Genomic DNA, 18481 nt, shown 5'->3' on the forward strand with positions numbered 1-18481 from the left:
TGATGACGACGACGATGATGATGATGATGATGACGACGATGATGATGATGATAAGCAGTGTTAAACTAAACTCACTCACTCACTCATTCGCTCACTAAGAAGATGAAGCTATCCGGGACATCACATCATCCTCGTTTACATAGTCTCAGAATCACACAAGAATCCTGTCTCGTCGTGAGTGTGGTGGTGTCGTTACATTACACATTACATTAAAGTTGCCCAGCAAACATGACAGGAACGCACCCAAGCCCGCTACACGAGAGAATCTATCTATCTAAATGATATATATTTCTTTTCAGATCCTTTTGAATATATGTTTTGAGTAGTATTTGTATTTGAATATATGTGTATTTGCCAGAATCTGTTTGCGACTTGTTTTTTTAAAGTAAAATATGGGATATTATGACTGATTCTGCTATCGCATGACAGTTTTTTCTAAGCAAGAAAATGCATCACGGGCTCTCGTCTCAACCTGGTCGACATACTGACGACGTAAATTAAAACTTTAACTCGCTCACTCACTCATACAATTTTCATTCTTTAAATAATACCATTCACTATTCATAAAATACGGCTTTCTGAGATTTATAAAATGATAATTTAGGAAATTGTTAAATAGGACAAATTTTTATTTTTTTCACAACACCCTGTCAATATTCACAGAAACTTTTGTCTCCAGTCGGACGTGACCTTGATAAAGAGTTAAGCTGACCTTTAACAACCTAGTCCACTGGTTAATTAATGAAGCACGTGCATTTCGTGTGTAGCCAATCAAAAGTTGCGATACGGGACAATTCAAGATATTGCCTTGAGACATGCAACACCAGTTAATCCCGCCTGTACTCCGCCTCCGCGTTCTTCGCCTATAGATGGTGGATATTTAAATATTCGTTAATACCTCACTATTCCGTTATTATTGGGTTAAAAAGTGTAACAAAACCAATTACCACTTGAAAAAATTCTGCACGTCGTTCTTTGACAATACAACTAGTATAAAGGCTTTTCAAGAAGATAGTCAGTTTATGGGTGTTTCATAGGCAATAAATCATTCGAAAACTTTCTTCCCTTTTCAAATTCCAAGCCTCATTTCACAGCTGAGGGAGATTTATTTTTTTTGGTTTAAATAATATTTTAAAATTTAAATTTAAATTTTCAAAAATATTCCTAATTTATGTCACTTTAACCGAGACATCAGCTGTGGAGTCGACGCGTAGTGCTTGCTCGCAGAGCTCTGCTGCCTTGTGCGGGTACTTTGCTTTTAACCGCAAACCATGTGTGACTAGGCACCGTCTATTGAGACGCGGTGTACCACAAACACGGTATTAATTCTAACGGTAAAGATCGAGCCACGGTTCTATGAACTAAATATTTGCGCTGGTATTTAATCTTAGAGTGTGGTTGTCAGCCACGCGACCGCTACTTGAAAGCTTAGCTGTGATTGGTTGCAGCTGGTGTACAGATTACTACGCGCACGTGCGGCGGAACTATCTGATTAGCTAGGGGGCGGGGTTTACATCAGTATATGGACAGAGTGCACGCGACTTGATTTAATCTGGTAAAGTTTGTGCCTTCGGTAAAGGAAGTTAAGTGTTTAGATTTAAGGTAATCAGATTTTGGTGATGCCAAGATCCTTTTTGATAAAGAAGATGACGACCTCCCTGGAAGATTCCTCCGACTGCACACCTAGCGCCTTCCAGCTCGTCATCCCACGGAGAAAAGGTAAGGAAAGGGATATCCTAGCCATTTCATATTTTCATATATACAATGTCCGTACGATTTTGTAATTAAAAAGACGTGTTATAACTTTATGAAAATTATTTATCACTTGATTTTTTTTCTATGCAGTTTTAGGCGTTGTGTATCGATAAAGGTCTTGTTCTCGCTGAGAGGATTGACTGTTTAAAATTCTATAACATTTTTTTTCCAACAAAGGACACTACGCGTATCCTAAATGTTTTCTGGTGTGTCACAAAATTTCAGTTATTTGGGGAAACTAAGGATTGATAAACTTTATAACAGTATTTCAGAGAAAAAACAACAAAAAGAAATATCAGCTAAGCGACAATTTCATATTTGACGATGTTTTCTTAATATAATTATTTCAAGCCTTTAGGAAAATATTTTTTATTAATGAGACTTGCTTCACAGAACAGCACTGGTTAGGATATCCTACCCTGGATAATATCACAAAACATAACCGGGATGTTCAAGTTAAATGTCTTCTGAGGATGCAGAGCCACGGAAGAGTCACATTAAAAATCACAAAAAAATAAGTGTTAACTTCACAATTTAAAAAATGGATTAAAAAAAATTGAAAAAATTTAAACTTCACAATGTTGGGATAATTTGTACTTCTATTTGAACGGCACTGGTTTGTGATCGAAACCGAATGCTAATACATGTATTTTTGATACATCTACGTACACAGTGTTGCGGTTCCATGTTCATAAACACCATATTTAATAAAAAAATATTAAAAAAATGGAAATATTTCTAGGCCTATATGCTGATATGAGGGAAAAACAGCGCGGTCTGTGAATGATTTGATTTTCATTTATGTAAACGTAAGTGTTTAACTACATGACAAAATCCTATATATTTACAGTGCGTTGCATGTGTTCGTATTACTCATATCAAATATTTATAATATCCATAAAGAATATGGAGAACTGATACTTGGCATTAAAATCCGAGTACTTCAATGACACAAGGTGCTTGCATTGGAGATCGGAAAATAAAGAATGTTTATATTATCTAGATGTTTCTTTGATCAGCGCCTAAGGTGCACACTCGAGTTATAACCCGGCGACGCGTACAGACGCCCTTCTACACGCAGTGGAGATTAATTGGTCACAGAAGAATTATTTACACTGATTTTTCCGAATCCAAAATAATATATCGCAAATAGTAATTGTGGAAAATCAATGGGAGAAGGAAAGAAAACAATTAAACGCCACTGATTGCGCTTATGATTCTTTTTTTTACCTTTCTTCAAAACATGAAGATATTTATTTTGGATTGGAAGAGATTTGAGTAAATGCTTACTGATACTGTACGACTGTAAAATACGATGTTTTCATATACATTTAAAGGCTTGGGAACAGTTTTCTCATGACGAATGTGAAGTTAGCTGTTTTTCTTTGGTCATATGAGATAGAACAACTTTCAGAAAGGTCAGTTCGGCTTCACTTCTCCAAACCTACGGCAATGAATATGTTTATCTGCATTTTAAAAAATATTTTGCATTTAGGTTTTCCGTTCTATTTACATGTTTTATATTAACATTCTTTTTGGTGAGAAATGGAATGAAGAAGGCAAGATAAACATGATTAAAACGTCCGCAATGTAAGAAAGGGATACATATACTAGTATATATATATATATATATACTAACCACCCTCCTTCAATGAAGTCATTGTTATATACATATATATATATATTTAATAATTTGTAATATTTGCAATTTCTTTAAAAAAATAAATCAAATTAAAAAAGATATATATGCTAACCACCCTCTTTCAATGAAGTCATTGTTATATATATATTTAATAATTTGTAATATTTGCAATTTCTTTAAAAAAAATTAATCAAATTTAAAAAGCACGGATAATCAACTACAGACGGGTAATGCGTCAATCCATTCCTCATTTGTTCTGAATTTTTTATTTAAATTTTTAGTTTCGTCCTAAAATAATGAATGTTACAGGTCCCGTGCGAGATAAAAGTGTTGTGTGTTTGTGGCCCCAATAAACAATTGTGTTTTTTTATTACTTTTACATTATCTAGCTGTCTGAGTAGAAACTTATTATTATATACATACTGTATTTTTATCCCAGTCAATGGAAATCTTGACGTCACAGTCTTTATTACTACCCATAGTGTGATATAATAACACAAATAAAAAACGGGTGCGAATATTCTTTCTCGCGGACTTTAGTGTATCGTTTATGTCATCCGGAGGCCATTGTTGACCGCATTAGAAACTTATTGTGAGTGAGTGAGTGAGTTGGGTTTAACGCCGCTTTTAACAGTATTCCAGTTATATCACGGCGTAAACTTATTGTGACGGTCGATCGGAATGACGTCACATTAGAAACGATGTCATACTGAAGTTGACGTCATTCGACAATTGTGGGTTTGTAAGACGGCGGTCTTTATCCGTGCATTTATCTACAGGAGGAGCTCAAAATGATTAAGAAACACTGGGTAATAAAGAAATTATTATCCTCGTATGTGTGTCATACTGATTTTAAAGAATCCATGTATTACCAACATTCTCGCTCGGGATATACAAGAATTCTGACACTTGTTTCGTAAAATCCGTATGACGCACATGCTCGTATGATAAACTCGACACGTGACGTCATTAGCTTGTGACGTCACAAATGACCCTGTTCTGCCTTGGAGTTGCGAGTCTAATGGCAGTCACAAACAAATATTTTTACTGAAATTAATTCTTTGTACCTCTGCGAGCTGAGCGCTCGTGTGCAAGCCCATTCCGCTGGCACAATCCGGCAGACATCTCCTGGTTGGTTTCGCGTGTCTATAGCGGGCCGTGATGCACTGGTTTCCAGTTCTAATTATGACACGAACAAGTTTTCATTGCAATAGTGTTTGTAATTTGTCAAGTGTTATGATAAAATCCGCGTCAATAAAGCGCTATACGGTGCTGATAGATCCGAAACGAATTCTATACTCAGAGATATAACGAATTTGCGACATTCTCACTGAAAAAACGTTCTTGTAAAATAATTATCGTGTGGCAATTTGATTGTTTGTTTACTTCGTTAACACCGATCTCAGCAATTTTCCGGTGATATGACGGCGGCTTGAAAAAGTTGAGTCTGGATTAAGTAAACCAGAGATTGATAGCATGAGCAACGTCTCACACCGTGGGGTACACGCATTAACCGAGCCCGACAACCCAACCCATTTAGTGACCTAAAACGGCACGTATAGGTTGCTAGGGCCTTGTTGTAACTTGAAATCCTCATGAGGAGTGGTAATTCGAAAATAAAATATCATGTGACATTTCAAAGTGAAAGTCTATTGTGACGTAACGAGTGTGTGACGTCACATTAACCACTATGACGTCACCATGTCAGCACGGACCAAGCACCTTCTTGTATTGGTTTTATCACTCGGTTCAGTCCCATCGAAGGCATGTAGGTAGGCATGTAGGTAGGCATGTAGGAAGACATGTAGGTACAGCGGAATAATTCCAGTCAACCATTTTTAACACAGCTTTTCATTTCCCAGATGTGAACGACAACAACTGCGCCTCCCCTGTGAATACAGGCGACCACGGAACAGAACATATATCAGGTGACCGTTCCGATCAGGACAAAGAGACGTCATCAAAAATATCAACCATTGGTGGGAATTTTGCAGCCTTCAGGCCATGGCTGACGCAAGAACAGGGGACACAACTCTCGACCGTGAAAGATTCCCATTCGAAAGCTTTCCGTGAGTGTATAAATTGGAAAGAAAAGCAAACTTAAACTAAATACGCTTTAAACAAAGATATGTTTTGTTGACGGGTAGAGTATGTCAATCTTAAAGTTTGAGACCCTGCATTGAAAATATTCATTCTTGATAACAATATTTTTTCTCGTTCCCAACATCTCGGTACACACACACGACACAATGAAGTTATTAACCGAATTTAAAGGTTATTATTAAGAAGTAATTTGGTTTTTTTCATGAGACACATGTACTTGAAGCAATCACTGGGATATATTCAATGATGCATGACATCTCTTTGCAGTGCCCGTATGTGAAAACAGTCAGATTGGGCAACATCCGGGTTACCTGTTCGCGGGCCCCGCCAAGGATATGCACGTGCCCTTGGACAGTCTGCTTTTCTTCCCTCACAATATCTTCTACCCCTACCAGTATGTCAAGTGTCCGACAAGGCCAGATCCCACTCTATTCTCGAGACTCGGCGGGAACCTCCGAGACAGTTTTCACATGTCGGACAAGAAGGACTCTCACGAGATCGCGTCAACATTTGAGTGTGCGCAGTGCAACAAACTCTTCAGCACGCCTCACGGGCTCGAGGTGCACGTGCGACGTTGCCATAGTGGCACGCGGCCATTTGCCTGTGACGTATGCAATAAGACATTTGGTCATTCCGTGAGTCTGGACCAGCATCGCTCTGTGCATACTCAGGAGAAGAGCTTCGAGTGCAAGGAGTGCGGCAAGTGCTTCAAGAGATCGTCCACGTTGTCCACGCACCTGTTGATTCACAGCGACACTCGGCCCTACCCCTGCCCCTACTGCGGGAAGCGGTTCCACCAGAAGTCAGATATGAAGAAACACACGTACATCCACACTGGTAGGTCGATTATGTTTGTTTGTTTGTTTGTTTATTTGTTGTTTAACGCCGCACTCCATTTTCCAACTACAGTAAACTACGGTTATAACGAACACGCTTATAACGAACTGACGGATATAACGAACTTACTTTTTGGTCCCGACTTCTTGCTGTAGTCATGCTGTATATGTACTTATAACGAACTACGGTTATAACGAACTAAAATTAGTAGTCCCTTTGAGTTCGTTATAACCGTAGTGAACTGTATATGACAGCGGTCTGTAAATAATCAAGTCTGGACCAGACAATCCAGTGGTTGAAATCATGAGCATGTATCTACGCAATTGGGATACGATGACATGCATCAACCAAATCAGTGAGCCTGACCACCCGATCCCGTCATTCGCCGCTTTTGTCAAGCATGGGTTGCTGAAGACTTGTTCTACCCCAGATCTTCACGGGGATTCTCACAGTTATAACACTAAGACATCTTTCAGATCGAAATAAAGAAGGATTTTGGTTACGGGATTCGAACCCAAACTTATCCGATTCATGCACAACAGGATTTCTGCTCAGAAAAGTTCTCTGGTTCGTTACGTTTGTGAAGGCTCGTTATATGCGGAGCAGGTGACTCGTTCCTTGCTCATGATTTCAGATCCCGGTGTGCCTGGTGCAGACTTGACTTTTCACAGTTGGGGTTGTTGTAGTAGAATATTGCTGCGGCGTAAATCAACATTCACTCACTCACTGATCCTTGCAAGGTCAAGGTGATACTTTAGACCGCTGGGCCACCTAGGTCCTTCAAGGATATGATCTCAGGGTCACTCATGGCAAAAAATGCCCATAATCATCATACCACGCCTGTTTTCCCGCCCCCAGACCACCGGTCCCGCCTTGTCTTAGAGTCCGGCCATGTCCCCAATAATTATTTTTGAATATTTATGCATATTATTAAATATTTCTCTGTGAAATTGTCATATCAGTCAACCCTTGTTAAGTAAGGAAGAAACACGACTCCGAGGTTCTGTAAAAACAGTGTGTGTGTGTGTGTGTGTGTGTGTGTGTGTGTGTGTGTGTGTGTGTGTGTGTGTGTGTGTGTGTTCGTGCGTGTGTGTTCGTGTGTGTGTGTTCGTGTGTGTTCGTGTGTGGGTGGGGGTGGGGGTGTTACAGCCTTGATATCTGGCTCGCCACGAACAGCTGCAAGTTTGTTAACAGTAAGCAATATTCACTCACGGCAAAACATTTAATAGATAAAGACCCGTTTTTCACCCACTCACTCACTCACTCTGTTGACGTAGTTGATATATTGTCTCTTGAGGTGTTTCATATTAGAACGTTAAACCGACATGTGTTCTCTTCATACGTATTGACAGACAGACAGACAGTTTAGTCGTAGAAAGGTAATACGTATTGTATAGGTGTGATAAATCAATTTGAGTATTTACATTAATTCTTCATTCAAATTATAACCAATTAAGTAAATACGACCACTACATAAACGACCCGGGTTGTTTTTCTAGTTAACGACTGACTGACAGTATATCGAACTCTTCCCGGATCGAAAACCAGTGAAATATTGACACATACGAAAATACCCCCAATTTAAATATTTTTTATAAAATGTATCTATGGACATATTTGATTCGTCAGCAAAAATCATTCGCCACTTTATTAAAATCGAAGGTTGGAGATTTCTGTCCCGATAACATAAAGATATGGGTGTTCTAAGTAAGGAACTAAAATTCGCTGTGCAGAGTTGCGCCCCCTAGTTGTCCCAGGATGATCGGACGGTCGTGGGTTCGAATCCTAGATTTTACCATTACATTTTAGGATCCTGCATTCTGATTGGTGCCCCAGAGGTATCAAATCTACGCTAGAAACCTCTATATTGAAAACGGGGTAGGTCTATGTCCTAATTCGCGCCGATTATGACCATCGACGTATTGTGGTTTCCCCAAAGTGAAGAAGACCAACAACAAATATTATAGTGTTTTTTCTTATATGAGATATAAACATCATGTACAACCTCTGTAAGGATGTTGATAATATGTATAAACTTTAAACATATTTTAAACATATTTACCAAAATCGGAAATGTAGGACAAGTCCATTTTACGAAAAGGTGGGGGAAGTTTGGTATTTTCCGCATATCCTCACAATCCTCACGTCGATCATATGTACCTCTTCTCCTAATATCGGCGTATCGCTATGGTGAACCACTTGCTAGACACTGCCCTCTATCAAAATAACGTCGTCAAATGTATGACGTCACCAAGTTGCAAGCGCATATTCGAATCTCCTGAAATGACGTCATGATCGAACAATGTTTTATCGTGAATTAGACCACGCTTCATTCTTCATTGTTCTTTATGATTTATCGTGTAGCTATCTTATATATTCAAATAAAGCTGACGTGTTGTGATATGTTGAAGCAATGTTTGAAGGTCACTCGTGGGGTTTGAAGGTCACTCACGGGAGGGGGTGGTGGGGAGAGCGTGGTATTAATATGTTTTTCATACTGCTACTCCTGACCTAATTCATCGCCCACTATCATCATATTCTCAGTTTACAATCAAGATCGATGATAGATCCAGCCAGATCGATATAAATCGACCTTGGATCCATTGATCATTTAGTCGATGTGTTGCTGGTCAATAATTAATGTCACGTGTATGAGGACAGGTGGGTCACACATTTGTACAACCTGGAATGTTTTCTACGCCAAAAAATGGTCCAACATTGCTGCCTTAGTGAACAGCCGGGCAAAGAAAGTACACACTTGAAGATTGGACTTGACAAACAAAAAATACAAACTAACCCTTTTTGTCATTTTATTATCCAAAACTGGCTCCCACAGGAGATATCGCTTGGATTAGATCAAGAGATATCTACACTGTAGATATCGCTGCAATGAAATTACATCACAATGGTTTGCAGACCATTGTGACGTCACTGGTTACCATGGCGTCACAATCAAATGACATCACTGATGGCTCTGCTACTGAAGCTGTTAGCAGTACTTTTTACACTGAAGACACCGCTAATTACTGTCTAGAAATTGAAAAAGTTGGAAGAATGATAATAACTCGTTGATAAAAGTGGCAAAAATCCTCGGCAAGCCTCGGAATTTTTTCCACTTTTATCAACTCGTGTTGATAAATTTGATATCAAAGGCACTCGTGTGAGATTCTCTATTTAGACACTATCAAGTGTACACTTTCTTTTGCCCGACAGTGTACTAATTTGCCGAGTCTTCAGCATGAACTGCCTTATCCACAGATCCACAAGTAGTGTACCAGCCATTTAATAAATAAATAAACCGCTTTATATCTCCAATTCTAGATTGGACTCTCGAGGACGACTGGAAGTCGGGAGTCGGGATCGGCCCACTTCGTCTATTTGTTTTCAAAATATGACCCTTTAAATGAAGCAGGTCATGAATTAATTTTGGAATGTCCCTAATGACACGAAAAGACATGAGTTTTGAACGTCCCAACACTCTAACCCAGGCAGTTCAAGGGATCCTCAGTGTAGACCCCCTTTAACATTACCCGACTGTAAGCTCCGTGGCGCGACGTGTTTGTTCTCAAATTTTGAATGTTAAACAAAATAAGTGTTGTTATCATTTACTAACACAAGATTGAGTTTATACACGCAAAGTCAAAAGTAACTATAATCATGTTCTAATTCATTCTATTGTTGTTTAGGCCCGGGTTCGATTCCCGACATGGGTACAATGTGTGAAGCCCATTTCTGGTGTCCCCCGCCGTGATATTGCTGGAATATTGCTAAAAGCGGCGTAAAACCATACTCACTCACTCATTGCTGACGGCGTCAGCTTGGACGCGGTCGTGTTTGGTATCGCTATATTGACGTCTAGTTCGACATGAGTATTTTTATATTCCGCATCACTTCCCTCACATGCAAAGACTCTTGTTACACCTCAAATGATTATTTCTTTCATAGACAGATAATAATGCATTAATATAATTTCACAATTTATTGATAAACATTTGATGTCGCAGTTTATTAAATTAAATTAAACATTTTATTTTGATGAGCGTGCATCTGTGGCGTATGAATCACGTGTCATTGGAATAGGCTTAAAGCTTGTTTTGAAATGTACAAATGTTCACCTGTTTGTGTCAAAATTGCCTTTGTATCCTAAACGATTCGTTGACTCTCGGAACGTGAATTTTGATGTACAGGAGAACAAAGACTCACAACGTCAATCGACATCGAAATATTAATACAAAGTAAACAGTTTAAATCGATGACGTCTTTAAAGGATTACGAATCCAGCAATACCGTAATAAAAGAATCTTTAACTGTATTAAAGCACAAGTTACCTGCCATTATAAAAGGCCAAGCAATTCTTAAAAAGTCGGGTTTTTTTATGTTTCATATTCCGATAGGTATTGCTATGTAATTGAGTCCATGAGCTGTATATTTGTTTGTATACTTTAATTTCTTCCTGGCGTATTATTCGGAACAAGGTGTGTAATTTCGGGCCATTATGTCAGAATTTCAGTTGAATCACGGCGTGTATAAATAGTAATATCAAAACTGAATCCTAAATAGATTTTAAAATCTTAACTTAATACACACGCGAGAGGATATTCAAACTAACATAAGTGAAACGTTGATAAAAAATATAATAGACATCGAATTCGATATTTATTTAGTCAACGACATTCAAAAATACTTAATGTTTTATTTTTTAACGAGACAAAAGAAACGTTGTATTCAAATCGGTAATTCATGAATCTCTGGTTCGTGATTAATGGGATTATGTTTGGTGAATCTTCAATACAACAATAACACAATTCAATAACGCAATTATTTCCCCAGATGTTAGGTTGTGTCCGGCGTTTCGGGAACGTCCGGCTACCCGAGCGGGTCTCATTGTGCCTGCACCACTTAGATAGGCTTACAGAGCATTTAAAACCATATGGTGCTCGGCTAATAAAAAAAGTTGATTTTTGTTTTTGTTTTTTTGTTGTTGTTTTTTACAAATGACAGCTACGTCATGTACAGGGAATCACGTGCCACGCTCTTGCTGTAGAAGAGATACATACGAATTATTTGGAAACAGGTTAAGAAGAAAACTTTTGTCCTAATTGACAGGGCGGATGTCGCGCGCGTTCAACGTGTGTTGGCGGTAAACATGTCAAAACAAAAGTAATACATGGTTAAATGCATTGTGACAGAGATTAAGCGAGTCAGAGGTCCGATTTTTAACACTGAAGACTTCTGTGACAATGCGTGTGTAACACCTACCACAGCTGTACGAAGCGCACATACGCACACACACGCACGCACCTTCTCTACCCGTTATGCCCTGGGCACGTGCGCCCCCAGCTGGCAGCAGATGCGACCACGGGCACAATGAACACGTGTAACGCTTAAGTTTTATCGGAGTTAAAAGCGCATCACCGATGTGTATCAATTAAATAATGTAATCGAATCTTATACAGATATTTTCGTAATATATTATTTTTTTATTTCAGTTTGCATGTGGCATTCACGTTGTTTAATATAAGCTACGCTAAGCTTAGACCCCGGACGCTAAGTGCGACTGTCCTTAAACTTCTCAAAGTATTGATTGATATTTAAGTGTTTAACGTTATATGAATATATGTGTGAGTAAAACTAAACAGCCTATGTATGTTTTGTTACATAATCGGTAGAATGGGTGCAATCAGGGGAAGCTCTACTTATAGATCAGTGAATGAATGTACATTGGAATCTGTCAAAACCGGACTCTGAGTAATCTGGATTTCTGTCTGTATCAGATATTGACGGTTCCGAATTTACTCTGATAAATAATTATATTTTGTTCAACCTTATATTTATTTCTGCTATGATCTCACCGATACGGACCTCTGTCTAAACCGGACTAAACTTTTGGTACCACATAAGTACGGTTTCGACAGGTTCCACTGTACATAGATGTATTCTTGGTGTTAGTTAAAATGTAGATCATTACGTATAATTCACGCTGTTAATATACGTATAAATACAGATGAAAATATAACTCTTACTAAAAAAATAGATATAAGGTCTAAATGTATAAGTATTATTACTTTGAATATAACGAGAATTATTATGATTTATATTCTGAGAATGAATTTAATAAATACCTTCGTTTCAGGTCAGCTCTAAACATAGAAAAAACAATATCTAATATTCAACAGAATGAATGTATTTATAATTATTTATTTGTATAATAGAGTGAGTGAATATGGTTTTACGCCGCTTTTAGCAATATTCCAGCAATATCACGGCGGGTGACACCAGAAATGGGCTTCACACACTGTACCCATGTCGGGAATCGAAGCCGGGTCTTCGGCGTGACGAGCGAACGCTTTAACCACTAGGCTACCCGACCGCCCAAATTTGTATAAAGACACGTGTATATGATCAATAATAAACCCTGTAATAAATTCGTAAAAAAACCATGTGCAAACGAAAAACAGAGTTTACAAACTCATATACCATATACGAGGAAACAGCTGGGCTGTGCGTTTTCTGAAGCTGGTATTCTTCAGTACTTGTAGCCCACTCGTTTGACAACCGATGATGACAACCTAAAAAGCAAGTTCCTCTCGGACATGTCTTAAACACCTTGTCCTGTGTATTTTGTTGAATTTAAGTTAATCTAGCAGAGGGAGATTTTTCTCATTTTATCTGCACACAAACATTTATTTCTCTAGAAAAACGTCTTTCTTACTATCGTATTAAAGTTAAGCGAAAAAATAACTTATAATCACATAAAAAAAACTCTGGTTTTATAAATCACGTTGCATAACTCATTTTCACGTAGAAAACCTTTGTTTAATAAATCATATTGCATTACTCTCATTCTCACGTAGATCAGTTTGGTTTTGTAAATCTCATTGCTCATCTCGGCTGTACGCAGAGCGGAATGGTAGCCTAATGGATAAAGCGTTTACTCGTCAATTTAAAGACGCGGGTCGATTCTCTACGTGGATGCAATGTGTAAACTCCAATCTTGTATACCCCCTGCCGTGATATTGCCGGACTATATCTAAACGTTGTTTGAAACGACACTCGCTCACCAGCTCTCGTACTTTGTGCCGCTTCGTCTAGAAACAAATCTCTCTCTTTCAAAAGCTTTAAAGTGAGATTATACACAGAACATGCTTTTATCATCTTTGGTTCGCGTGCGCTAATTGTCCCATTACTTCATAAACTAATTGCTACGTCCTCCCCCATCCCCATATCAAACATGGTTCAATGGAGGATGCTGGACAATCTGTACGACCACAGTAGGATTGTTGGACACCTTCAGGATTAAACTGATTAGGAATTTCCATGTGGGATTTATTGAATGGAGCTTGACATTTCACGAGCTCAGATTTCAAATGTCAGAATAAACGTCACCGCCGGACCGCGCGCCGTCCGCCATCATTTATCAACGGGTGGTCTGATTGGTATTGAGATCGGAAAGAGAAAACCACATTCTGCCATTAGATTTGTCTTTGGCTTGATCCGAGTAACGCCCCTGCGTAAAGCACGCTGATTGCTATGAGGCTGACTTTTAACATTATAAATATTTAATGTAGCCTCGCTGTTGACATATCGTCCCGCCGCATCAATCACGTTTATGACTAGAACAGGACATGACATTTAGACGGGTGCCCCCCTTTAACGAGAGAAGGGTGTTACGAGAGTCGTTTGTTTCCCATGAAAATAGGGACATTATCTCGATGACATTTTTTACGTGGATCATATTTTATGCATTTCCCTGATTCTTGGGAATTTCAATGTCTCTGGCACTGATGTATGACGTAATACATGCTCTTGATCATTCGGGAAAAAATCATTGTTAATGAATGAAATACGATTGTGCGAAACACGTGAAATGCAAAAATGAGACTTGATTTTATTTTCTGTGTTCTGTCCACGGGGTAATGGGTAATCCTTACGCTCCACAAATTCTGTGTGCAGAGTTGCGCCCCTTAGCCGCGTAGGATCTACTGATCGTGGGTTTGTTACAAGGAATTGTCCCGATCATGTTATGTGATGTGTCTGGACAGTCCCGTGTTTTGGGTTTTTTACCAAGTCGTAAATTGACAACGGCTTTCATAACTCTGGCCTTTCTCCAAAAACTCACGCTCATAATAAACCCTGTATTTTTCCCCAAGGGTTAGCCTGGAGGTTAAAGTGTTCGCTCCGTTCGTCACCACTCGCCTCTTTCCGTAACCTGCGGCTTGTCCCGGAATAACACGATTTGGTCACGAATGTGTTCGCTCATCACGCCGAGTTTTTCCACACATCCGTGGATCCAGATCCCCTTCTGAAACCAACTGGATCCATCCATTCGGAAGTTGTTTTCTTGATCGCTTGTACTTAGTGTGAAAGACAATCTCATCCGAGTATTTTTTATATCAGACATATCAAGACAAGTTGATAAAAAAATATAGACCCCCAGGCTTCCGAGGAGTTTGTATTTTCTATCGACGAGCGTTGATATACTTCATGTCAACAGACACGAGGGTGAGATTCTGTTTATTAGCGAAAATCGTTCTTCATATCGTTCAACATATTCAGTTTGTAAACAGTATTGACCAGTCTTTTGAACGTAACAAGGACAACTAACCAGCTTCAGTGGCAGAGATTAGTGATGTCATTTAATTGTGACATCATGGTAACAATGACGTCACAATGGTCTGCAAAGCATTGTGATGAAATTTCATTGCAGCGATAGGATAGGAGCCAGTTTTGGTTGATAAATAAAAATTATTATACAAGTAGTGTGTCATAATGCTTTTACGAAACGAGTGACAGAATGTTTGGATTTCCCGAGCAGAATTGGGGGTAATACATGAATTCTTACACGAGTTTCGTAAAATCAGTGTGACCAACATGCGAGTTTACACGTGTCTTTATTACCCATTATTTCATTGTTTTAGTGTGACGTCATTTTTGCCTCACGTCACAATACGATTCGAATGACGTCAACGATGCCGTTCGGGTGACGTAATCAATACTCTGGTGTGATTAGTGATATTTGCACTAATGTACAAACGATTTTTATTAACTCTATTATTTCTTACACAAAGGGTAATAAAACGTATCATAATACTGTAAATATCTCATTGAGTGATATGGTTTAACGACAATTAATTACACGGCTACCTTGGATCATGAACTGCCAATCACACAACGCACCTCACCTTTCCACAAAGCTGTATCAGCGCTTGCCTCGACGTGATATGGCGGGTGATATTAGTAGTGAGTGAGTTTGGTTTAACGCCGCTTTTAACAGTATTCCAGTTATATCGCGGCGTGTCAGCTTGACGTGGGAGGAAAGTGATTGAGGTCTCAGACGTTTACCAGTTCGGTGAAACCCACGAGCACGGGTATGGTGCTGACAAACCTAGAACCATAATCGGGGCAAACCGGGATTCGAACCCACAATCATAGGTTTCTGGCGTGTCCAAGGGACGCAACTCTGCACAGCGAATCGCGGCGCCTAGGACGACTGGGCCACCCGTGCCCCGCTCACCCCATCACGCCGCCCGGTGATATTAATAAATTAATAAATCTTATTTGTTTGTATTGCAGGCGAGAAACCTCACAAGTGTCTTCAATGTGGCAAAGCGTTCAGCCAGTCCTCAAACCTCATCACCCACAGCCGCAAACACACTGGATTCAAACCCTTTGCCTGCGATAGATGTGGTCGTGCGTTTCAGCGGAAAGTGGACCTCAGGCGCCATGTTGAGACACAGCACGCGCTGACCTTGTCCTCGCACGTGCATCACGTGACAAACCTTATTAACATCAACTAGACCTCAGTAGACAAGCTTGATCTCGAAGAACGGTGAACAATGCCTGGTGATAATTTTAATGCTCCGCTCATGACTATATCGACACTGGGCTATGTTATGATGAAGACAAACACCATTGAGCCCCCCAATCTCCACATGGTACAAGAGACTGTGTCGGTTAATGCTACTTTCAGTATGTGACGCCTTGGGTTTTCGAAGCCGAATGGGGTGCACGTGTGGCCCAATCGTCTAAGGCGCCGCAATTCGCTGTGCAGAGTTGCATCCCTTGGGCACACCAGAAACCTTTGATTGTGGGTTCGAATCCCGGTTCGCCCCGATTATGTTTCTAGGTTTGTCAGCACCATACCCGTGCTCGTGGGTTGCACCGAAGTGGTACACGTCTGAGACCTGCATCACTTCGGGCTTTCCTCCCACATTAAGCTGACACGCCGCAATATCACTGGAACACTGTTAAAAGCGGCGTTGAACAATCTTACTTCCTCACTCGAGGCCGAATAGGCCCATAATAAACTCGTAAACCCATAAAAGCTAAATGTGAACGGAAGTTTCCAATAAATGACCCTGTCTGATTGTGCTTCAATGTACCTACACGGCGTTGACCGTTGACCTACACGGCGTTGACAGTTGCTCATGTTATCGATCTCTGGTTTGTCAAGTCCACAATCAATTATTTGCAAGAATGATATATAAGGTATGTAGCATAACATGTGATTATTTGTCAGTAGAACAATATTGGCTGGCTGAGTTCGAGACAACAGGAGTACGCTGTAATCTAGTTATCTTCTGATGTAACAAACTGTTGCGATTGTTTTTCGTCGCAACCTAATTTCGTTATCTACATAAACAATATTTATTCACTGTGAAGTGTGTCATAATCAGAGTTGACCTTCCTGTGTAGTCTTCGGTTAATCCGGAGCTGACTTTCCGGTTTAAATTACTTCTCTATATCAAGAACTGACTTTCCGGTATTTACGACTTCGTTATACCGGGGGCTGACTTTCCGGTATTTACGACTTCGTTATACCGGGGGCTGACTTTTCGGTATTTACGACTTCGTTATACCGGGGGCTGACTTTTCGGTATTTACGACTTCGTTATACCGGGGGCTGACTTTTCGGTATTTACGACTTCGTTATATCGGGGGTTGACTTTTCGGTATTTACGACTTCGTTATATAATCTTATATCTGGTGCTGACTTTCCTCTAACTTCGTTACATCAGGAGCTGATTTTCCCGTATTTACAACTTCGTAATATCAGGAGCTGGTTTTCCGTTGAGAATGACTTTGTTGTACCCAAATTACTGATTTTCTGACAAAAACATAGGAAAATACACGTGAGTTCGTGTATGTCAGGTGATGGGGAGTTTCTCTACATCCGTCTACTGCTGATACCTTTTAATGCCACCCCGATTGGGAGTATTCAAACAGACGTTGTCTCCCCACCTAGGTCACGTGATAGTGGTTTGTTTTATGAATACTGAATAACCTTGTGCCTCTCGTTGTTTCGACCAACCTCATACCCACCTGCTATAGCTAACAGCACAGTCGTGGGGTAGAATAAGTCTTCAGCAACCCATGCTTGTCGTAAAGGCGACTATGCTTGTCGTAAGAGGCGACTAACGGGATCGGGTGGTCAGGCTCGCTGAATGGTTGATGCATGTCATCGTATCCAATTTGCGACGATCGATCCTCATGATGTCAATCACTGGGTTGTCTGGTCCAGACTCGATTATGTACAGACCGCCGTCATGAAGCTGTAATATTGCTGAGTGCGGCGTTAAACAACAAACAAACAAACAAACAACATGTTCAAACTTACACACGCGGAGAAACATATATGACGTGTGCGGATTTAAAAAACACACAAACCATCTACGCAAGTGCTCTTGTTGGAATATAAAACTCGTTTTGTGTCTTTTTATCTATCAGACATATGTTTGTATAATTTATTTGACTGTTTGTTATGATATATTTTGTATAAAGTTATAACTGTATATGTGTATGTACAGAAATACATTTGACGCAATAAAGTGTTAGAATGAAAACAGGTTGCTTCTGTAGTCCATATTTCACATAACATGTACAGTAAACTACGGTTACAACGATTTCAAAGGGAACTCTGATTCTAGTTCGTTATAACCGTAGTTCGTAATAAACATGTATACAGTATATATACAGCAAATTGAGGGACCAAAAAAGACAGTTCGTTATAAGCGTGTTGGTTATAAACGTAGTTTACTGTTTGTGTAAACTGAAGCCTCGGTAATCCATACCCTGTTTGCTTATCGCTTTCTAGTTTGAGCGAGCAGAAAAAACTCGTAAAAAAAGTGTTGTTACAACTTGTTT

The 18481-nt window shown here is 39.6% G+C and overlaps 1 protein-coding gene across 1 annotated transcript; it reads left to right on the forward strand.

Annotated features, from left to right (window-relative positions):
- Nucleotides 1–1544: 1544 nt before the first annotated feature.
- LOC124117441 (zinc finger protein Gfi-1b-like) lies at nt 1545–16474 on the forward strand. Its single transcript, XM_046479343.2, has 4 exons — nt 1545–1719; nt 5260–5466; nt 5768–6337; nt 15911–16474. The coding sequence occupies exons 1-4, from the start codon at nt 1620–1622 to the stop codon at nt 16132–16134; spliced, it is 1101 nt and encodes a 366-aa protein (XP_046335299.1). The 5' UTR covers nt 1545–1619; the 3' UTR covers nt 16135–16474.
- The last annotated feature ends 2007 nt before the right edge of the window (nt 16475–18481 follow it).

The sequence above is a fragment of the Haliotis rufescens genome, unplaced genomic scaffold (genome assembly GCF_023055435.1).
Source record: "Haliotis rufescens isolate VD_foot unplaced genomic scaffold, xgHalRufe1.0.p SCAF_123, whole genome shotgun sequence".
NCBI classification, from domain to species: Eukaryota; Metazoa; Mollusca; class Gastropoda; order Lepetellida; family Haliotidae; genus Haliotis; species Haliotis rufescens.